This window comes from Coenobita brevimanus, chromosome 78 (assembly GCF_032717465.1).
Source record: "Coenobita brevimanus isolate Jiangsu-jjx chromosome 78, ASM3271746v2, whole genome shotgun sequence".
NCBI lineage: Eukaryota > Metazoa > Arthropoda > Malacostraca > Decapoda > Coenobitidae > Coenobita > Coenobita brevimanus.
The window spans coordinates 28,542,283-28,567,099 of record NC_137031.1 but is presented as its reverse complement, the minus strand read 5'-3'; the positions used below and the strand labels follow the sequence as shown (position 1 = coordinate 28,567,099).

Below are 24,817 nucleotides of genomic sequence, written 5' to 3'. Positions count from 1 at the left end.
CTATTTCAAATATGTCAACTGCCAACCCTAATTAATAGTACGGTACAATATATACATATTTACAGTCCATAAAAACCATAACCATATAGTAGAACAGACACATCACTCTGATTAGTCCGGTCTCTCTCAAGAAAGCCATCAATTTATCAGTCATAACAATGTCCCCATCACCCAAGTTGGTGGAAAGGGTGAAGGGGACGTCTACTGGGCGCCTCAGTCCCGTAAATGGTGATAAGAGACCAATGAACCAATGAATGTGAACTCCAACTCTCCACCCACTGACACTGAGACACCCCCTCGGCCCTTACCCATCACACACACGCTCCTCTCACCTGCTAACTCCGGCCCTTTCTAAGCAGTGATTGAGGCGTCATCTCTTGACTGACAAATTTACTATGTCTGAGATCTTTAGTCTAGGACTGTACATCAACACAGGGGAAGGCAGGAGCTCAATTGGTAGAGAGGTGGCCTGCACTTCTGCAGTCCTGCCGAATCCAGGTTCAAATCCCCGCCGGGGCAAAGGGCAGTTTATGGACTTGAATTTCATTACTTCAGACTTTACTGATCTACCAGATGATCCGCCGACATGTCATAAAAATACCCCCAGTAATATCAATACACCAGTCCTGTATGAGACAGCCTTAGCATGTATTCAATATGGACAGTGGGTGTTAGCGCCGAAGTGGTGACATGTAGAGGTGTATGGTATGCAGGAGGACTACTGGGCCTTGGGAGCAGGCTGTGGAGCCTATGGCCAGAGTCGGACACATTAGAAAAAAAATCTCAATTGTTAGGGAGCTACTGTTATTGATGACGTGCTTCTTAATTATTACTAAATATTATCAGTAACTGTAATTCAGTAACGATTGAGACTTGGCCTCATGTTGATAAGGCATTTTGTACTTAACATTATCTCTCAAATATCCTCATGAATTTCCATTTGAAAATCATAGAAGACCCTGTATAGACCTACCTGTATACTAGACCTCCCTGGTGCTGGAGAGGGTCACCTTCTTGTGATAATACCGGCATGGCCTGTTGGCTCTGCTGTCCAGCTATAGAAACGTCCCTGAACTTCCTCCCAATCCCCTGAAAGGAGGATGGTGGACTGCAGGAATGAGGCAACTTTGGCCTGCTGTTCATTGGGTTCACGTTCGGATGAACCTAGGGTTGCAACTACCGCTACTACTATTACTACTACTACCACCACTAATCCAGCTATTGCTATTCCCTGGACATGGCCAGCATGAGTCTACCTTGTCCGCGGCAACACAACCCGGCAGAACACATGCTGGACCAACTGTCGGTGGACCCAGCCAGGGCAGCTGAGAGCATGAGAAATGTAGGCATGATATGTGACGCCTTCATGGCCAGTAAATGGTGCCAGGCGGTGGACAGTGACGTGAAAACCGTCCAAGAAAACCACAGCTCGGTAAATGAGTTTGAGAATTTATGAAATTCTCTCTTTCTCTCTCTCTCTCTCTCTCTCTCTCTCTGCTTCTTTGATCGCATTCTTCATATCGTGATACTCACCACTCTTGTAATTGTAGCAAGTCTAAGTCTTCAACTAAATTATATTTGAATTTTAGTTAGGACTTTCCGTTCGACAATGTCATGAAATAAAAATGTAGAAATCACACTGAAGAGTCGGAAGTGAAGTGAAAAATACTTCTAGTTTAACTTTAGGATAAGTTAGACTGTTTGCAAATACGGACTAGGAGTACTTGGGGCCTCGAGCTAATTCTTGCTTAGATGCTACATACATACATACATACAGTACATATACATCCTGATATATAAGCATGCATGTATATATTAATACGTTTATTAGTAAGCTATTACATTGTCATAATGTCACAGAACATAAAAGAAAACTTTGTCAATGTAATGTCCATTCATTATAACATTGTAAAGACAAAACTCAGAACATTTTTATCATTGTATTTTCCATTCATTTAAGTTATGATTAACGAAATATAAAACATGAGAAGTAAATAGAGCTTGCTACAGTATATTCATCTTTTGGGGGATCCTTACAAGCTCTGACCCTGAGGCTTCACCTCATTAGTTTCCGTTTAATGTAAATCCAACTCTGTTCGACATAGCTTATCACCCTTCCCCTCCACTCTTTTTTCATTTTATCCAGCAGTATACTTAGGGACATTGATAGAAAGTTGCTAGCAGTATTCAGGAGGATGAGTGGAACAGCAGAAATAATCGTCTTGCACAATGGACTGTGTGCAGTCGATATCCGCTAACCTACAGCTGCGTCCACAAATCTTTACTGGCATAGGGCGGCTGTAGACAGGAATTTTACATCACTGTAACTGATACAAATGGCTGCACTATACGCAGACGGATGCAGCAAAAAAGTTCCATGCATTAAAACGATGCAGAACTCCCTCCAACAAGCATTTGGTGAGGATGTGACCTGAAATTTGCTCTTGGTGGCACAGGCTGTGTTGGTGTCCAGCGGGGGCCTGGGTGAGTGGGGTCAGTATAGGTGTGGGTGGATGCGGCAGTTGCGTTGGGTGGTCTGGCGGGCCTGGCGGCAGACGCTCAGGGAACTACGCAGTATCAAAGTTCGCATCATACTTATGATGGTAAGGCTTACACTTGACCATTCTCTTCACACACACACACACACACACACACACACACACACGATACCTATTTATAAATTTATGTCTGTATATTTTTTTTTTATATATCCAGCTATCGTTCCATGTCGATTAGTTTATAAAGGCTTAAACATGCATCCATGTGTCGGGTTTCGTCATCTGATGGCGGCTCCTGACGCTGCTTGATCTACGGCAGCCTCCCTATTGTCCCTTATCTCTGAGGTCACACGCTGTGACCTCGTTCCAGGTCTTTTTCGGTCTGCCTCTCGCAACCCTAACCCCGACGTTCACAGTTCTTTTCTGCACTCAATTAACGTCCTCCATCCTTAACCCAATCCTAAACCATCTCAATATACGCATCCTCATCGCAGCACCAATACACTCCAGTCCCATCCTTCCTCTCAGTTCCTAGACGTAAACCTAGCCCCCAGGCCTCCCATTCAAGGACGCCCTACACATCCACCTAATCTTTGTCATTTCTGCAATGGTGGGCAGTGCAAATGAAGAAGGACCTTGCGCAAGCGCAATGCGCAATCCACATTTTACTACCTCGCGCAAGCGCAAGTGCGCAATCTGACAAATATTTAGCTTGCACAATGTCACAAAGCACAAACACAAACCATTTGCATATATTTGTGGGAATTACTGTAAAATATTGAGATTTTCAAATAAAATAGCACACTTCTATCTATCTATCTATTGCCAGATGCCTGAATCCCGTTCGGGGTGGCCACAAACAAATCGCCTCCACGTCACCCTGTCCCCCGCCATTTCACTGCCCTGCTCCCAGCTCACACACCCCTCTCTCATATACTTCTCCACTCCATCCTTCCATCTCATCATTGGCCTCCCCTTTCCTCTCCCCCCCTCCACTTCACTCACATACACTCTCTTCATTAGTTTCACTCTCCATCCTCTCCACATGGTCAAACCACCTCGGTGTATTTCTCCTAACGCTGCCCATCACATCCACATCCACACCACAACGCTCCTTTATATCCTCATTTGTCAGCCTGTCTCTCCATGTGAATCCACAGCCTCCTCTAAAATAACTCATTTCCACTGCTCTCACTCTTGACATGTGCTCTTCCAACAACGTCCAAGCTTCACTTCCATATGTTAGAGTTGGTATCACAATACTGTCATGTATTAACTTTTTCACTTCCATGCTCACTTCTCTGTTTCTTATCATTGCTTTCAAGGAACCAGCAACCTTTCTTCCTTGTTGTACCCTTTCAAGCACTTCGCCTTCTAAACTTCCATTCTTTCTCATAAGTCATCAACTCATCACACTACCAAAGCACTTAAACACACATTTGCCATTCCCTCCTCATCCAACCTCTCAAACGCTTTAACACATATTTGCCATGCCCTCCTCATCCAACCTCACTGTACAATCACTGGCTTCGCTTCTCTCCAAGAGCATAACTTTACTCTTACCTACATTCGCCTTTTGATTTATTATTATTATATTCTGTTAATTTTAATTTTTATTTTATTATTATTTTCATTTTCCTGTAATACAGACCTCGACAGTGCACATTTAGTGTAATGAAATGATTCATTCTGCATACTTAGGTGACTAAGGCGATAGGACTGGAGCAAGGCGTCGTTACTTGTTAACTCGTGGAAGTTCAAACAGTGAACGAGGTGCGGAACGGTACAGGAAAACAAAGGCTGTGATGTTGCCAGTTTTACTTTTATCTGCATTTTCGCAAGACAATTTATTTAATAATTCAGTATAGATATACAATAGCGTATGAAATTCCTTACAAAAAAATAAAAAATCATGAAAACATATTATTTAAATCAAATATCCACAGCCAAATAAATTATTAGGATGTGGATATTTGATTTAAATAATATGTTTTCATGATTTTTGTAAGGAATTGCATATGCTACACTCACTAAATAATGTATATTTATTATTATTTACTACTAATAACAATTTAAAAAATATAATACATTATCTCTGTTGAAGCATTTTAAGAAATGTAACTACCCTCCTTCCCTCCCACCTCCCCCCACCAACCTACCCTTGCGACCCGCCCGAGTCTCCCCCATCCCTTGTCTAGCCATGCGGGAAACTCCCAAGACCACGTGTCCCTTGGAAGACCATGTGTCCCTTGGATTGCGCAGTGTGCAATCCACAGGGCAGGTGCGCAAGGCAGGTGCACAAGCACAAATTTAGTTGTGCAAGCGCAACCAAGTTTGCGTTTGCGCACCTGCCTTTTCATGTGCGCAAGCGCAATATTGCGCATGATCTTGTGCGGTGCACAATGCGCAAACGATATTCACCGGAGTGCAAGAGTGCGCAATTAAGCGCAAGTGTTTGCGCACCTGCCTAGCACTGTATTTCTGGGTCAATGAATATCATCTTCCTTTACTGCCCAGGTGCCACTACCATACAGAATTACACTCCTAACACATGCCACATACAAAGATCCCTTAGCACGGAAGGAGAGCCCTCTCACTGCCACGAGAGGCAACAGCTCCCTGAACTTCCTCCAACCACTTGTCACTCTATCATTAGAGCTAGCTCCATTTCCACTTCCTGCACATGGCTATATTTGTCTATCTATCCATATATATATATATACCTGTATATATATATATATATATATATATATATATATATATATATATATATATATATATATATATATATATGTGTGTGTGTGTGTGTGTGTGTGTGTGTGTGTGTGTGTGTGTGTGTAAACAAGGTAGCAATGGTATGTCTGTATAAATGTTATGGGAACTTTTTGGGAAACATCACAAAAAAACAGGATATCAACAAATACCGGAAGCAAATGTATTAAAGCACAGTTGCGGACATATCAAACAGAAACACCCCGTCCACCAGGGAGGTGTTGTAATGCTCTCCGCATCTGGTAACACTGATAGGTATGGAATTCATCAGGTTTCGTTCGGTCGCTAGGACGAATCGAATGCTGTGATCATTGCCGCAGTACGCAGTTATTGGTGATAAACTAACAATGTCCCGCCAACAATATACTGAAAGTAACAACGTTTGTTAATATGTAATAAAATAATTTCGCACCTTACATAATCGTATTTTATTCACATCAAACACACAGGTTTCGTAAGTTAGACTTTCTACAAACATCACGAACCATACAACATTTACCGACTGACAGCACATAAGCCATTATAACATTATTTGAATTCTTGCATCATTCATAATTACAAAATTACCGAGACCCACCTCCTCCCTGGCCGTGACTCTGAAATTGGTGGAACTCTTTAACTGACACAATTTCACGAGTTGGCGCCACAGGAGGCAGGCTGGGGTGCCAGGGAGACAGGAGGAGAGAGATACAGTCGTGGTCATGAATAATCACCTATCATCCTGTACCCCGTGCCTCAGACTGGGTCGTTTATGCGCGGCAAGTCACACTGGAGTAAGAGGGGCTGAGAGGGAGGGGCCAGAGAGAGAGAAGGGAAGGTGGGTGAGGGGACGAGCGATGGTGCTGGGGTGGAGTGAGGGAGGGGAGGGAGGGTAGGTAGGGGAGGAAGAATGAAATGCGAAATTGTGGCGACATAATTTGTCTATTTTCTTCATTCAGGGCATCATATAATGGAGTTACTATTCGGGAGATAAAGCTGCATTACACTTTGTACAACGGCGTCAGATACCAAGTTTTAAATAGCTGGTGATATCAAGGGCCGCCTCGTGAGAGAAATACTGACGTGACAGATCAAACAAAAGTGTGGAGCTATATATTTGTTTATCCGTGTATTTTGACTTCAGACGCAGGATGGAATCTGGATGGCTTTGACTTCCGTAATGTTTGTGTAAGAAACGTCCTCTACTCTTACATGTAATTAATTTTTGGAACTAAGTATTATATGCAACCTTTGTCATGGCTGTGTCCACAGTAAATATGATCACCCTCGCAGTGTACACTCCCTCTATACAGTCATCATCATGTCAATTCAATAATTATTTAATGATATCTCTTTATGGAAAGCCTCTTTAAAATAAATATGCATAAAAGGTAAATAAAACTGATGTCTGTGCTCATGAATGCATATGATAACGGTATCTCTCATAATCTGTTAGAGGGAAAATGAAACAAAATCCTACCCAAACTCCCAAAATATATCTGTGTCGATGTTTACCGACACTGGCCAAGCCAAAGCAACCAGGAAAGCCTTAGTAAGTAGTCCAGTGGCCTCATGCCTTAAAAACCTAATGCCGGTTTCGCGGCACCGAGGAAACAATGTTGTTGATGGTCTGCTGGTTTCGTCCGAACAGCTCTCACTTGTCCTTGGTGTGCTGGAGGAGGCGGGCTCGTGTCCTCTCCTTTGTTGGCTTCCATTCGTTGACAATCTGGGCTCACACAATCTCGATGGCTCTGCACTAAAATATGATCTGTCAGGTCAAAATATTTCTCTCACGAGCTAATCCTTGAAACCACCACCTATCTAATGGTTGTTATCTGTCGCCGCTATACAAGGTGTAATGCAGCATTATCTACCGAACAGTAACCCACTCCTTTAGAGTACCCTGAATGAAAGAAAATAGACAAATTATGTGGCCACAACTTTGCATTTCATTCTTCCTCCCTTACCTACCCTTCCTCCCCTTCCTCACTCCACCCCAGCCTCATCACTCGTCCCCCCAGCCACCTTCTTTTCTCTCTCTGGCCCCTTCCACTCGGCCCCTCTTACTCCAGTGTGACTTGTCGGGCATAAAGGAGCCAGCCTGAGGCACGAGGTACAGGAGGATAGGTGATTATTTATAGCCACGGCTGTAGGTGAGGATGGGGCAATAGTGTTCTGGCTGGTGGGAGGGGGGAACTGTACAGGAAACGAGTGATGGGGTAAGGGAGAGTAGACTGTGGCAGGAAGCTAGGATGGGATGGTGACATGGTGCCATATCAGCTAGTGTTTAACATTGATTATGGAATTTGGTAGTCATGCCTTTAAACGCTATGCAGACTTTGACCCGTAACGTAGTCTACCAGCACGTTTTGTTATTACGTCCGTAGGACGACCTACTGTACTTCCCACGGGGTGGCACATTACACAAACCCTGCATTATTAGTGTATGGTGACGGCTGTGTCATCACATGGTGATGTATGAAACGCCCCTCAAATTTTTGCCTGATGTCACACCTGTTGTCATAGTGATTGGGAACTCTTCTTGTTGCGTTTACATAGTAACATCTTGGATAACGACTGTGATATCGAAAGCAGAGGAGGGGAAGGAAGAAATTTTCTCTTGCCACAATAAATAATAGTCAGCAGTAGTGATTCGTGCCTATGGTTCTCGTCAATATCTGTATGGCACAGATGTAAAGGAAAACGTTATTTACTAGGGGAGGGGGATGGACTGGGTTTCAGAACACAGGTGGCATACTGGGGTGGGCTAAAAGGTGGGTAGAAAGGTGCCTTATCAGCCGTACTACAAGATTTATGTCAGATCACTGTAAACCCTACACTGATAGAGTAAATCTGTTATGAAGGACGTGTAACTGTTAAGAAATCTGATTCACAACCCCAGTATCCAGTTCACTGGTCGCTCCTCCCTTTTCCCGACAACTGCGTGCACTCAGACATGGGTACCGACGGAGGGGGAAGATGACTGTAATGACTGCTACACCATGAACAGTGGATCACATGTTTATACATCAACGACAGCGGTTCACCCATCTTCTGTAATGGATTGCAATACACACCGTTACTCAACCAGGGCTACAGCTCCATGTTCGGACACTGCTGAGATGTGTGGCTCAGTAGCTGCTCTCCGTGAACAAGGCAATGGACATTGGTCCTCGAATTAATCTTTATCCTGTCAATTTCATACAGTGAGAACGCTACTCGGTTGTTTAGCTTAAAAACACACACTGCAGATAGAGTCTGTTGCATTTAATACAAGCGATTTCTGTAACTAATGGCATAGATAATATAATATGCACGTACTCAGACTGAATGACTGAAGACATTAAAACCTTGTTCCACCATTACTGCCTCAAGGACTTGTGAAGGAAAGCTTGGGGCATACGACAGCTGCTCAGTATGAACCTAAATATAACCAATAACCACTGGCAATGTGTAAAATCAACAGCCAAACACGGTATACAGAAAACGGTAACATAAAGCTGGGTTAAATAAATCCACCTTTATTCTATGCAGGTGCCATACAGGTATTAACCCTTTAACCGTGGGTGTCATTCCAGAATGACATTGCAAAAACTGGACCAAACCACGGGTGTCATTCTGGAATGTTTGTGAATATTTTGAATACCGCGCGTTTTTTCCGCGCGCCGATTGTTTCAAGGGAGAGTAGCTATTAAGTTCTTTCATTCCAGCCGACCCCCACCTCCCTCCTCCCACCCCCCAGGCCCCCACCTCCCACCCCCCAGGCCCCCCACCCCACCCCTGACCAAACATGCATCAGTATCTGTCCAGCTTTGTGAGTGACAACAGCGCTGATATGGCAGTGAAGTGCGGGCAATTACAGTGCCTTTTACCTGCCTCAGTGAACACAGTGGGTGTTTATCGTATGTGCAGTGTTCATATATGTTTATAGTATTATTATCAGAATGAGGTTGGCATTTGGTAATGGTGTGTGAGCGAAAAATAGTGATTTTAGATCGCTCACTTCTAATGGCACTGCCCATCCAGTGATAGTCAACGAAATCATGAAACCTACATCATTGCAAAGCCGAAGGTCAGTACTTTCCAATGGTACCTTATTTTTCGCTCTAGATTTATTCTGTGCAGAGTTATAAAGGTTTAAAGTTTGTTTACATTTTGGCTGGAACCCCCGCGGGGGGGGGGGCCAGTCGGGTCAAAACAATGCCCGCGGTTAAAGGGTTTATGATAATTTCATAGGTACCATCATTACTGTCAGACTGTTTGTATATATTGGTAATAAAGGAAAAATCTACATAGGCCTATCCTTACTCTGCAATATCAGTCGCCATCCATGATGATACTATGTTACAAACTACAAGAGTAATACCCAATCACTATGACAACAGCTGTAACATCTGACAAACTCTAGAGATGTGTCATATATCTGCTCACTAACGTACAGTCACCATACTCATAATATGGGGTTACTGAGCCACCCAGCGGAAAGCGTGTCGTGAATTGTTACAATCCATGATGGTCAATTATAACACGTGGCAACGTCAACGTAATGTTTCATGGTCTGACTATAAAATTCTATATTCTCCATGAAACAATGATTTGGCCCAGTCATCACCTTGTAATCTGTCCCTCCCACTGTAGCTCCTGTCCTTTACCGAAGTCCACCGTCACCTACTCAATCACCCCACTCCTCTAGCCCCCAGTTCGACCACTATTGTCTCCTTCCTCACCCACCTCCCTCCTCCTGTCTCCCAAGTCCTGTGTCGCCACGTCCTGTATGTAATGAACTTACTTCGATTCCAGAGGTCTACCAATGTCAGGTTCACGGTAGGGAGCATGAGCGCCACGATAATTCACTGTTCAGTGATAGTTGTGGGAAAGCTGTTAGCTATGACTTACATGATGAATTGTTAATTGTTCCATGATTCATTACTCGAAACTAAACCACTCATGAAATCCGTGTCATTCATAATAACCGCCATTATGTAGAGGGTGTATTGTGTGACATAATTTTAGAAAACTTACCCTAATCATGACATGCTTTTATTAGCATATTTCCTGGCGGAACACTGCTTATATAATATTGTACCACCAATAACTGCGCACAGCAGCAATGATCACCGCGTTCGGTTCGTCCCAGCGACCGAACGGAATCTGATGAAGTTCCACATCTATGAGTGTTACCAGGTAGGAAAGCTTTACACCAACTTGCTGGTGGACAGAGTGTTTCTGTTTGATATGTCCGCAACTGTACATTTTGTGGTGTGGATTCGGCAATATAAAAAAGAAGTAAACAATAAAATAAAAATGAAAACCATCCAAGATTGTCTTCTATTTGGGTTAAAAAAAAAAAAAAAAAAAATATTTTACAGGTGGCTGATAGAACTTTTCATGCTTGCAGTAGTTGTGATCCTTGGACCCAGGAACTGCTGAAATTGCCATGGCAAGGTTAGGCAAAGTTTACCAGGAAAAATAGTTTTATCGTCTATCATTCTCATTTTTTAGGATTTTAGCAAAACCAAAGAGAGGCGGAAGGCCTTTCATATGTATGTATGGATATATATGTACACATGCTATACACATATATACATTATAATTATTGTGTGTGTGTGTGTGAATGAGTCAAGCTTGTACTGTCCCGTGTCTTAAACCATATTTATCGTACATATCCTTAAATTTGTGAATTGTTTTGGCACACACTATTTCATTCGGTAGTGCATTCCACTGATCAATTGCTCTATTTGGGAAACTAAATTTCCTTACGTCTTTATCACCTCTTTTTATGCAGTGTTTTGCAGTGTCCTCTTGCTGATGCTTCCCCATACGTTAAGTAATCATTTATGTCTATTTTCTCCTTCCCTGATATGCATTTATACAGCATAATCATGTCACCTCTTTTCCTTCTCTCCTCTAGTGTTGGTAGATTCAGTTTATTTAGTCTTTCTTCGCAGCTTAGATCACTTAAGCTGGGTACCCATCTTGTAGTGGCTCTTTGAACTTTTTCAATCTTGTCTATGTGTTTTTTGAGATGAGGACTCCAGACTACTGATGCATACTCCAGGGTTGGTCTGATGAATGTTAATATCTTTCTTAACATGTTTTCATTTATGTATGTAAACGCTATTTTCATATTGGCAAGCAGTGTATACATGTTGCGTACCCTCTCACTATTGTGATCAGCCGGAGATAGTCTGTTATTGACAATCACACATAGGTCCTTTTCTCTTTCTGATGTGTGTAGGGTTTTATTTCCTGATGTATAATCCCAATCAGGTCTTTTTCCACTTATATCAAACCTGATTACATGACACTTGTCCACACTGAATTCCATTTGCCATGTATTACTCCATTCATGAAGTTTATTTAATTCTTCTTGTAGCTCTTTACAAGAGTCTGTGTTAGTAATTCTCCTATGTATTTTTGCATCATCTGCAAACATATTTAGATAGCTTTCATTTCCAGTGTTATTGTCTATATCATTTATATACACTAAAACATGATTGGTGCCAGCACTGAGCCTTGTGGTACTCCACTAGTCACTTCTTTCCATGATGAGTAATTTCTCCTTAGTTCTGTTCTCATTTTTCTTTTCATGAGAAAATCTTGCATCCAACAATACAGCTTGCCACGAATTCCTCCTTGATGGTACAGTTTCCATAAAAGTCTTTGGTGTGGTACTGTGTCAAATGCTTTCTTGAAATCTAAATAGATACTGTCCACCCATCCTTCTCTTTCCTGTAATGTGTCTGTTACTCTGTCATAGTAGCTCAACAGATTAGTAACACATGATTTTCCTTTTCTGAAACCAAACTGTCTTTCTGTTATCATACTGTGTTCTTCTAGGTGATTTACCCAAGCTTTTCTTATAAGCTTTTCTAATACCTTGCTTACAACACTGGTTAGTGATACTGGTCGGTAGTTGAGTGGATTTTGTCTATTCTCTTTCTTGAATATGGGAACAATGTTTGCTTTCTTCCAAATGTCACGTAGTTTACCTTGATTCAAGGATTTCTTGAAAATTAAAAATAATGGTTTACTTAACTCCTTTGCACATTAAAGTAGCACCCAACATGAAATTTCATCAGGATCATTTGCTCTTCCTTTGTCTAATTTACTTAGCTCCTGTATTTCTTTTTCTGATGTTTGTATATCTGGTAGTATGTGTGGGCATGCATGTTCCAAATAATCCCTCACAATTTTTTTTTTTCTTCTGTAAAAACTTCTTTAGTGCTTCACAAATATCCTTCTCTTGTGTATAGGTGATTCCATCGTCGGTAACGGATTGTATTTTATCTTTTACTTTGGGTTTGCTGCTGATGTAGCTGTAAAATAGCTTTGGTTGATCGCTACTTTTATTTATGATATCCTCCTCAAACTGTTTTTGGGCTTCCCTCCTTATTCTTGTATAATCGTTTCTTGCCTGTTTATTATTATTATATGCCCTTTCACTATTGTGTGTTCTGTATCTATTCCACAACAAATCTCTTTTTTCTTTTGATTTTTTACATTCTGTATTGAACCATTTCTTTATTTAATTTTCTGCTTCTTTGTGCTGTGGGATGTACTTCTGGACTCCTATTTCATAAAGTTCACAGAATTTTTCATATATAGCATTTATATCTTGTCCTCTAAGCTCCTTTTCCCAAGCAATTTCTAAGAAGTCCTTCTTTAGGTCATGATACTTTCCCTTTTTATAGTTTAGGCCCTTTTTGTAATTTTCATTGCTGTTATCTATGTCATATGCAATCCTGAAATTGCAATTTAGTACTGCGTGGTCGCTTTTGCCAAATGGAGGCTGATATATTATATTGTCAACATCGTTTTCTTGCCTAGTAAATATGAGATGTAGCATTGAGGGCACATCGAGTCCTCTTTTTCAGGCGCTTTCCCTTACATGTTGCGTTAGGAAAAACTCTTGCACAAAATCCAGGAGCTTTTAGTCCCAACAGCTTTCTTGGCTTATTATATCTAGAGTATTCCAATTTATATTTGTATTAAAATAATTCTTTTCTATTTCTCTTCCATTTTAAGTAGTAATGCTCTTAAACTCTGAATTGTACTCTCCGCCAGGTCCTCATATCTGTCTCTTTCCCATGGGTTTCATCTGGGTGGCATGTACAAATTGGCTACAATTACTTTCCCTTCAGATGTATTTATCTCTACTGCAATCAGTTCTACTTGTGAGGGTTTATCTAATTCTATTTCTTGGACTTTTAGATTTTTCTTAGTTAATATTATAATTCCTTCTCCCTTTTTTAAGTTGCTATCTCTTCTCCATATATTATATTCCTCTAAGTTTAGGATGTCATTCGATATCCTTGGTGTTAATTTTGTTTCAGTTAGGCATATTATATGTGGTTCATTTTCTCTGACATAACCATTCATCTCTAATAATTTAGATACCATTCCATCCACATTTGTGTGTGTGTGTGTGTGTGTCAGTGTGTGTGTGTGTGTGTGTGTGTGTGTGTGTGTGTGTGTGTGTGTGTGTGTGTGACTCTCCTATCAGGAGAGGAACACCTAAAGGAAGCAAGAAAACATTATAGCTATTTCTGGAGGGTATACCCAAGCAATGTAAGAAGAAACCATAGTATTGGCTTTGGAATTGGAAAGAACCTACTTCAGAAGATCCAGTAATCATCTGTGATTATTATCAGTGAGGCTGGAGTCCTGGTGCATACCACTTTCCGATGACCAGTATGCAACACTCATCAACACCAGTGTCACAACACTTGACCCTGAGGACACTGTCAAAGATTCATCTTACAACACTCTGGATTCTGTCAATCGCTTTATACCAAATAATGGCAAGCACGTCCTGCTTGGAGATTTTAATGCCAGAGTAGGAAAAGGTAACCACCTCTGGCAAGGCATTATAGGCTGCCACGGTGTTGGTAACATGAACAACAATGGCCTTAGACTACTTTCGATATGCTCGGAACACATTATCAACACCATTTTTTAACTTAAGAATAAACACAAGACCACATGTATGCACCTCCGATCAGGACTTTGGCACTCCTAGACCCAATAGTTTCCGAGCTATGGCCCGTCAAAGTTGATGATACTTACCCGTCATGGCCCTGGCGAGAAAGAAAATACGCTGCTCGCACCCGTCTTCTTAGCAAAAATACATACAAAAATCACCAAAGTTATTTTTTTTTGGTGTGTATTGATGTTATAAACCATTGCAATGTGCTTAAAAAAAAATAAAATGGTGACAACCCCCACCCCCAATAAATATGATAAACAGTAAAAATTATCCTCCCCTCCTCTCCCCTCCCCATACCTCCAATCCCCTCCCTCCCCTTCCCTTCCCTCCCCTCCTCTTTCCTCCCCTCCCTTCGCCTAACTTCTCCTCCCCCCTCCCCTCCCAGCCAAGCTGTCAAATCTAGATAGGGAAAATGGTCATGAGCCCCCTAATAAAAATATGATAAATAGTAAAAAATATCCTCCCCTCCTCTTCCCTCCCCATACCTCCAGTCCCCTACCTCCCCTTCCCTTCCCTTTCTTCCCCTCCTCTTTCCTTCCTTCCCTTCCCTCCCCTAGCCTAATTTTCCCTCCCCCCTTTCCCCTCCCTCCTCCCCTTCCCTCTGAGCTATCAAATCTAGCTAGTTTTCGTTTCGTTTCGTTTCGTTTTTGAAGGCTCCAACAGACACTGCCCTAGCCGGAATAGAGCAGGCAATGCCACCACAAGAAGGAGCACAATCAGTAGCGCATCCCACAGTACTGGAATCCTGAGAGGGCAAGGCCTCATGCAGTTGAGCTGGCGCATCAACGACCTGAGGACCACCACTATCTGGTGGTGGCTGGGTCATCAGCGAGATGCCATCTCCAGCCTGCACTTGCCCTGACCTCTGAGAGTCCCGAGGAGGAGGAGGAGTGGGCTCCACTGCAGAGATCTTTGGTAGCAGTGCTTCGCTCTCTGAGCACTCCGAGGAGCCACGGCAACGCTTACCTTGCACAGGAAGGACATCGGGAGTTTTGGATGTGTCAAAGCAAGGTGTAGCATCAACACGGGTGTTTGTCACAGGAGGAACTGGAGAAACTGGGATGGGGGAGGCACTCCCAGATGCTGGAAGCACCACCGCAGAGGAGACACGTTCAGAGACAGGAGGCACCTCCCCGAAAGAAGCACAGCCACTTCCAGGCTGCACTCCCTCAGTGGAACCCCCCGGCCAAGAAGGCCGGGAAGTAGAACCCCGAGAATTCGATGAGGCATTGTGTGATGACAGGGGCACCTGCCGAGTAGCCTTAGGGCGAGACAATGCAGCAGCAAAGGTAACCCTAGGGCAAATGAACCGCTTCCTTACCCTGGCCTTCGCCTCAGAAAAGGAAATTTTCTCCTTCGTTTGGACAGAAATAATCTCATATTCATACTTGTATACTTCGCAATCTCTCGAGGAGGCCGCATGCCCTCCTCCACAGTTCAAACATCTAAGGGGTAGAGAATAATCATCCATACCATGAGAAATTCCACCACAATTTCCACAGACCTCAGGAAGACCAGACACTTCCCGCCTGCAAGAACGGTGAACATGACCAAATCTTTGACAATAATAGCATCTTCTAGGTCGGGGAACATATGGTTTAACCTTAAGCTTCCACCACGCAGCAGTGATAACCTCCGGCAAAGTAAGGTGGTCAAATGTCAAGATAAGAGTGGGCGTGGGGGTTAAAACCCCATCGCCTTTCTTCATAATTCTCCGTACTGCTACAACACCTGAAGAGCCAGCCCCTCTAAGACGGAAGAATCAGAATATGAGATCAAGTCCCGAGAATACAAAACCCCTTGGGACTGATTTAGGACCAAGTGACGAGAGGCAGATACAGGATAACCGGCGACCATAGTTAGAGACTGGATGCGTGAACTCTCCTCTCCATTCCTGGCTTCTAACAATAGAGAACCATCACCCTGCAAAGAGACCTTGGGGGTAAATCCACATGCTGTAACTAGACCACTGTGAATCTGAAAACAGTTCAGGTTCCGGAAGGAAGTACCATCATCTGTTTTGAGGACTACATATTTTGTATAAGATTGTTTCACAAAGACACCAGGTAACAGCTCGATAGAAGGAACATCTGAATTCGCAGTTTGGCAGATGACCCGGAGGGTACAGGGTCATTGCCAAAAGAGTGACCAGGTGATGCCAACTCGTGCGGCTGGTCACCGACCACACGAGTGGTTAAAAAAGTTTCTGATGTACCCATATATACATTAATGAGATAAAATGGCACCAAGAGCCAAGGGAAACCGCCTACCAGGGAGTAAGGGGACCGAGCGCGGTCTGATGGGAGCGGGGTACCTTGTCCCCAGAGGGTGACCATAAAAGGACACCCCATGATGCAAAAGTTCACTCCCACCAGTGCAAAGACCCCCTTCCCCAACACCCCCCAGCCCAGACACCCAACCAACCAACTAAGGACAGCACCAAGGCGATCCCTCTGGTGGGTGGCACCGATGACCCATACGAGGAACTAACGTTTCAGACGTTGCTTAGTCAGACCCCTCAACCACAACCCTACCCGCATGGGAGACTCTGCCAGATGTCATTACATCTGCGGGCAGGCTTGTGGTATCACAGGGGCACACAAGCCCCCCCCACCACGAAGGTGGCTGCCCAATGGGGGCACCTGACATTTGGAAGAAAGCAAACATTGTTCCCCTATTCAGGAAAGGGAATAGACAGGATCCACTCAATTACCGACCAGTATCACTGACCAGTGTTGTAAGCTAAAAAAGCTGATAGGGGAACTTTGGGTAAAACATCTAGAAGAACACGGTATGATAACAAAGAGGCAGTTCGATTTTAGGAAGGGAAAATCATGTGTTACTATTCTATTAAGCTACTATGTTGGAGTTACAGAAACATTACAGAAAAGAGAAGGATGAGTGGACAGTATCTATTTAGATTTCATTTAAGAATTTGACAGAGTACCGCACCAAAGACTTTTATGGAAACTGTACCATCAAGGACGTATCCAAGGCAAAGTGCTGTTGGATGCAGGATTATCTCAGAGAAAGGGAAATGAGAACAATATTAAGGGGAAATTACTCATCATGCAGGGAAGTGACCAGCGGAGTGCCACAGGGCTCAGTGCTGGCACCAATTACGTTTTTACTGTATATACTGGTAAATGACATAATAACATTGGAAATGGAAGCTATCTAAATATGTTTGCGGATGATGCAAAAATTCATAGGAAAATTACTAACACAGATTCTTGCAAAGAGCTGCAAGAGGACTTGAACAAGCTTCATGGATGGAGCAATAAATGGCAAATGGAATTTTATGTGGATAAGTGTCATGTAATAAATTTGGTACAAGTGAGAAAAGACCAGATTGGAATTATAAGTTAGGAAGATCAACCCTACATATATCAGAAAGTGGGAAGGACCTAGGAGTAATTATCAGTAACAGACTATCTCCAGATGATCACATCAGTGAGAAGGTACGTAACATGTATACATTGCTTGCTAATATGAGAATAGCATTCACATATATAAATAAAGATATGCTGAGGAAGATAACATCATTCATGAGATCAACCCTGGAGTATGCATCAATAGTCTGGAATCCTTATCTCAAAAAACACATAGATAAGATTGAAAAAGTACAAAGGGCAGCCACAAGATGGGTACCAAGCTTAAGAAATCTAAGCTATGGAGAAAGACTGGAAAGATTGAATCTACCAATGCTGCAGGAGAGACGGAGAAGGGGAGACATGATTATGCTATATTAATGCATTTCAGGGAAAGACAAAATACACGTAAATGAATACACATCATATGGGGAAGCATCAGCAAGAAGACATTGCAAAAAAAAAAAAAAAAGCATAAAAAGGGAGGTGATAAAGACGTAAGGAAATTCAGTTTCCCAAACAGAGCATCTCAGTGGAATGCACTACCGAATGAAGTAGCGTGTGCCAAAACAATTAATAAATGTAAGGAGATGTATAATGAAAATGGTTTAAGACACGGGACAGTACGAGCTTGACTCATTCCTGTAAAGATACAATTAGGTAAGAACAAGTATTAAGAACACAGATCAAAACATAACACTCGCTCTCACTGTGCAAGAGCGGATATGAAAATACTTGCACAATCAGAATGAAAAAAAAAAAAAAAGATTTTATGGAAGGACTTTTGCTTGGATAAGTGATACATTGTAAATCGATAATAAATAACTACAGTAAAGAATAAAGAGATCAACCTATATCATCAATCAAAGAGTAAGTACTGTAGTAGTAGTAGTAGTATAGTAGTAACTGCAACCCCAGGCTATCTTATAGTGAACCTAGCGGACTTCAGGCCAAAGTTACCCTTCATATGCATTTCACCATCCTCCTGTTGGGGGATAGGGAGGAGATTAAGGGACATTTGTGTAGCCGGGTAGCTTCGTCGCCCAGTCATATCAGCGTCACTACTCAGCATTCCATAGTTTAAAAACACAAACAAGGAAAAGGGAGGTCATTGCATAATATGCCTTCCCCCCCGGCCCGACTGTGCACCATTCACGGGGGTATGTAACACGAGTGGAAGACCAGTAAATTTTTTTTACCTTTTATGAAGGGGTGGCGGTTGTTGCTTATTCAACTGCACCAAATTTGTTAAGTATCTCATTCTCTCTCTTTTATTCTGCCTCTCTGACCCTACCTCACCCCGCCTTGGAATGAGAAAAGAGGTCTGAATGATGATATTGATGATGATGAAGGTGGTGGTGATGATGTGTGTGTGTTTTTTTTCTTCTCACCTTTAATCTGGACTGGTATTTGATTTCGTTAATAGCTGGTACTTGATTTTGCTTATAACTGGTACTTGATTTCGTAAATAACTGGTACTTAACCCGTCACGTCCCGAGGTTTTCCGCACCTCCGACATCCCCCAGTCCCGAGCCTTTTTGGAAAATTTTTTTTTGGCTAAAACTTCTGCTTAGGTTGGGAAACGAAGGAAAATCACAAAGAAAGGGGTTCCCGCAGTCTATAAGTGGTCCATACAGGTGAGGTCCCCCGAGCCAGGTGTCGTGTTCTATAATGGACGTGATATGCGCTCACGTTTTCTTTGGTAAGGAATACTGGGAGAAACAACACACCACACCTCTATATTCATTGAATTTGAACTAATAAACAATAACAGTAACAATATAATGGATTTCAGACACATATATATGAAAAATAAGCATTGTACCATCGCGCGAGCATATCGAGTTTGGTCCGAGTCGTAACATGCTATATGCTAAGTTTCTTATATCAGTCAACCTATCATTTTTTCTACTTGTATACTTCTGTTTCAATGACATTTTACCAATTACAACTGTTTGTAAGTGTTTTCAGATGTTTTCATTCATTATGATGACATGCAGCATAAGTCTAGCGCACATCAGCTTAGTAAGCGCACTCACTATGACTCGTATTTCAACATACCAAATTGTTTTATCACTTTCCTATTATTTTTCCCTTTACATAGAACCTTTCCTCCACCACTGTAAATGTTTTCAATTATTTTCATTCATTACGAGGGCATTTAGCGATATGCTAGCACATATTCACGTAGGTACCACAATCTCAAACACTCGTGTTTCATCATCTACTTTATTTATTCACTCCAATTATAATTTCCCACTTACATTACACACGATTACACCCCTATACTGCACTGTACATACTTACTGGCATTATTTATTCAAGTGAGCGTGAGAATATCGCATGAAAATACCCTCGCAATCAATGTTTCGACCAACATAATACTCACACACTTATACACTAATTCTTCACATATATTACACACTTTGCCACTTGCTGACTTTTATTTTCACTATTACGTGCCTTATTCATTCAACTGAGCGTCAGGATATCGCATCTCTATACACATGCTATGAATATTTGACTTAGAATATATTTCAGCACTGACAATAATTTGAACTTACATTATACCCGTAAGCATTTCCAATAATAATAATTATATAATTACGGGCCGTATTTATTGCACTGAGCGACAGAATATCGCATCATAAAACCCTCGCTATGTATGTTTCCACTTAGGGCATATTTGTACACTTGCATACAATTTTGCACTTATGTTATACCCGTATGCACTTTATACTAATATTTGGAGATCAACATGACTGATAATTTCACTGAGCGTCTGTCTGTCGCATTTACCTCATAATTTCAGCGTCCTGTCGCATTCACACCATATTAGAATTGCATCAACGTGTGATATTCGCTGAAACATGGGTGAATACAGAGACCCACGTCACACTGCACGCACTCATAGTGGGTGTCCTTCCTCTGTGTCGTGAGTCTCACCTGGGAATTACTGCACACGTGACACCTGCGTTGGGGCCTAGGTCTGTTTGGCTGGGGAGGGATAGGAGTGGAGAAATGGCGGCCAGATATTCTCAGGGGAGTTTGTGCAATAGGGGCAGTGTGGGTGCGATGTTGGGGCCTTTCAACAGCATACCGTGCAAAGATTTCTCTTGTGAGCTCCCTCACAAACCCTTCAAATGTTTCCTGAACTCCTATTGTCATGGCGTGAAGGTGGTGGCAATTCAGAGCAGTGATATCTAGCAAGTGAAAGAACAGTTTCTTATACCACTTCATCCTGGTCCTGGCACACTCTACCGTTGATATCATGGAGTCTGACTGGTCCACGAGGCGCATGTTTATATTATAATCCATGACACACTCAGGTTTCCAAATACAACGCCTGTTCTCGCTACGGTAATCAACTGAATCAGTACGGTGCATCAAGGGGCGGTGAACCGTTGACAATAGGCTTACCTCTCTATTGTGATTCCACACGGTTGCAAGGCTGTTGTTGGCTTTGAAGAAGACAACCTCATTCCTTGCAAGTTTCCGCCCTACCTTGGCCATGTGATGCCTGTTCACCTTCACTGTTCCACAGACTCCAGTTTCATGTGTGTGAAGATAACGAGCGAGAAGAGGGCTAGTGTACCAATTGTCCAGGTAGAGAACGTGACCACGATGAAGGTAGTCTTCTATCATCGTCTTTACCATTGCTCCCAACAGTCCAATACTTCGATCTTCTATTATGTCTGTCTGTGCACCGGTGTACAAGACTATGTCTTGCACGTATCCAGTCCTACAGTCGCACATAACAAAGATCTTGAACCCAAAACGGTGCCTTTTGCTGGGTATATACTGCCTAAATGAAATATTGCTTCTCCACAACATGAGACTCTCGTCTATGACGAGGTCTCTATAGGGATAGAATGAGGAACGAAAGGTTTGCCTGAGGTGATCAAAGATCAACCTAATTCGCCTCATTTTATCAGTGTTGTTTGCATTTGCAGGATCATGAGCATCATAGAAATGGAGGCGACTTAGAATTTGTTGAAACCGATTACGGCTCATCACTTGACCAAATATTGGGGTAAACATAACAGGGTCCCTAGTCAAGTAAGCAGGAATTCTATTCTTTCGTATAATACCCATCAAAAGGACCAGGGCAAAAAATAAGAACATTTCTGGAAGGGAGACAGGGTAATCATAGATGATAGAATGCCTACTCCTTGTTCCCAATCTTTCACTCTCTAGGTGCTGGGTGCTTGCAAACAGGTTGGTTTGGTATACAATCTGCTCCACAAATGCCTCACTAAAAAACAGCTGGAAAAAATCCAACCTGGTGGAATTACGGTGAATTCCTGGAGCAATGCAGCCAGGGCGCCCCTGCTCAGTGAAGGGGTGAATGAGGGGAGAAAAATCACTCCCATCCTCCCAATTCCACGCCACAAATCCCTCGTCCCCATCATCCCCATCACCGCCTTCGTCTGGGTGGGGAGGAGATCCTGGTTGGGGAGGTGGGGGAGAAGGAGTGCGGAGGGCTTCCCCACTGTCACTCCTCTTCCCTTTGCCTTTACCCTTTCCCTTTCCCTTACTCTTACGGCCTTGAGGAACATTAGGGGGCTGTGGGGATGAAATAGGGGAATATTGGGGAGCAGAAGATGTGCTGGGGAGTGGTTCCTCCCCACCTTCCCCCTCCATGACAACACCACGTGCTTTCTCACGCACCCTAGCTCGACCACGTGTTAGGGGATATTGGGGAGCATAAGACGTGCTTGGGAGTGGTTCCTCCCCACCTTCCCCCTCCCTCACAACCCCATGTGATAATGAACGCACCCGCACTGGCCCACGTGATCCACTACGCTGCCTCACACTACGTAGGGAGAGCAATGACTCACTCACGTCACTCTCACTTTCCCTAATCCTCCCTGCACTTTCCCTTTCACTCCCCACTCCCTCCACTTCACTTCCTAACTCCCCAAACAAAATGCTAGGCCCATACCTGCTCATACGACGTGGTGTGCGCTCTGGGCCACGATGAGTTATGACCTCACGTCCATACCACGTGGCAGCACGTCCCACGGCTCCGTCATCATCATCGTCCTCGTCCTCGTCCTCGAATTCTGGTTCCAAATCACATTGGGGATAGGGATAGGATGTTGCACGTGCCTTCTTTGCCTGCTGCCCCTCTCTAGCAGCACGGTAAGTCACGTACTGCCGCTTCCTGGGAGACGGAACTTCCTCGTCACTGCCGGTGGTTTCTTCCTCCTCTGGCTGCACATAATCCTTATCCATAACCTCGTCGTCCAGTGGGGAATCACTGTCGCCTGTAAAGGTGTCCAGGGCGGCTTGAATTTTGCTGTCTGAGAGACCTCTCTTAGCCATGTCTGAGCAGGACCATTGCTACCAGGTGAGTGGATGAGTGGTGGGTTAGAGCGGGTCGCGCGGGGTCACCGAGTGTCCCTGCCTGGTGGCAGGTAGGGGAAGGTCATGCGAGGATACGTACCGCAAATCAAGCGGGAAATTTGAAAATTGTCGAAATTATGCACATTGCAATTGCACGACGTACTGGGACGTCGCCGGGACTGGCAAATGCAAATCGTTGCAACGTACCTATACATCGACGGGACGGGGCGGGTTAAATGACCTGTACTTTATGTCGTAAATGCCTGGTACCTGGTTTCGGTAAAGCCTGGTGCTTGACTTCGTTGATGCCTGGTACGTGATTTCGTTAATGATTGGTATTTGACTTTTTGGTAATTATTGGTGCTCGATTTCGTCCTGTTCTTCATTAAGAATATGAAGGTGTTTTCTGCATTTTTTGGATTTCATTACTGAAGAAATATTATACATTAGAATCAGTACAGGACCTTACAGATTTTCGTCATAATGACCTATTCATTATGCTTATTTTCCTCATTCTCCGTTAACCCATTTAGTCTGATGACTTGCTTTACTGGATGCCTCTTCTTACATCCATACGATTTGGTTAGATTCAGGGAGACCTCTTGTAGTGAAATATTAAATGGCTATATCGAACATCATCAGTCTGATTGGAAAGTTTAATGACCGATTATGGATAGCAAAGCGATTTGAGATTAGCATTAACTGTTATGGAGAATTGTTCATCATGTCAGTTGGTTGGAATCTGTTATGAATAAGACCCAAAAACCTACCAATTAACTCCACTTTGGTGACTGTGCTTGCTTATTTAATCTCTCTCTCTCTCTCTCTCTCTCAGGTGCTCACAGTGATATTGTCAGTGTTTTACAAAGGCCAGGAGATAAACGACCAGGGGGTAGTCAACATGAGTGGCTTCTTCTTCGCCCTCACCAACATCGTCTGTTTCCTGAACCTAGATGCAGTTATAGATGTAAGTCAGTACTGCATTTGTCTTACCAGTTATTGCCTAATCTATTAGCTTATTTAAGTAATTTCTGAAACACTGTGGCCAACAAACTGCAAAGACCATATTTGCTGTTAACAATCAGTAAAATATTGCTGGCAGACATCAGATTTTCACTACAATCTTTTCTTTTCATCACCAGCCGCTTCAACACTTTCTCTGTGACACTTATTTTCTCTCCCATAACCTCACTATTGTTTATCCTTGAAATACGAGATAGGTATGGAGCAGTACCAAGGGGAGACCATATACTGGCACGAGAAGAGAACGAGGAATCAGGACAAGATGGACATACGTCCCTAACCACCATGCACCCCTCTTCCCCACAACGGAATCGACTAGAGGTACGTCGCCCTGCCATATTACCCTCCACCTGGACCAGCATTCAATGGAATTGGGGCCGGATCTGTGTGCCGGCAGATTCCCCAAGTAGGACTGTGATGATGCCCACCATGCTCCCTTCACCTACGGCCTTCTGTAGGACCGTGAAGACGTCCACTGCACTCGTCGGGGAAAGAACGGCCACTGTGCTCCCTTCGCCTAGCCCCCAGTAGGATTGCAATGACACTCACCGTGCTTGCCAGGGAAAGGACGCCCACCATGCTCCCTTCACCTACTGCCTTCTGTAGGACCATGACAATGTCCACCGTGCTTGTCGGGGAAAGGACGACCACCATGCCCCTTTCACCTACAGCCATCAGCAGGACCGCTAGGACGCCCACTGAGCTCGTCGGGGAGAGAACACCCACTGTCCTTCCCTCACCTGCAGCCCCTGCCCTGAATAGGACTGCAGCAATGCCCACCATGCTCACCAGGGAAAGGATGCCCACCGTGCTTCTCTCGCCTGCAGTCCCAGTTA

General features: G+C 43.3%; 1 protein-coding gene across 1 annotated transcript in view; it reads left to right on the top strand.

The window, feature by feature from the left end:
* The window catches only part of LOC145408781 (protein white-like), a 282,276-nt gene extending 257,689 nt beyond the window's left edge, over positions 1-24,587 (top strand). Inside the window, exons 6-9 of the mRNA XM_080279431.1 lie at positions 1,246-1,432; positions 2,457-2,603; positions 23,833-23,925; positions 24,543-24,587. Of these exons, the coding sequence (XP_080135557.1) occupies positions 1,246-1,432; positions 2,457-2,603; positions 23,833-23,925; positions 24,543-24,587 (472 nt within the window). The remainder of the gene's footprint in view (positions 1-1,245; positions 1,433-2,456; positions 2,604-23,832; positions 23,926-24,542) is intronic.
* Positions 24,588-24,817: the final 230 nt, after the last annotated feature.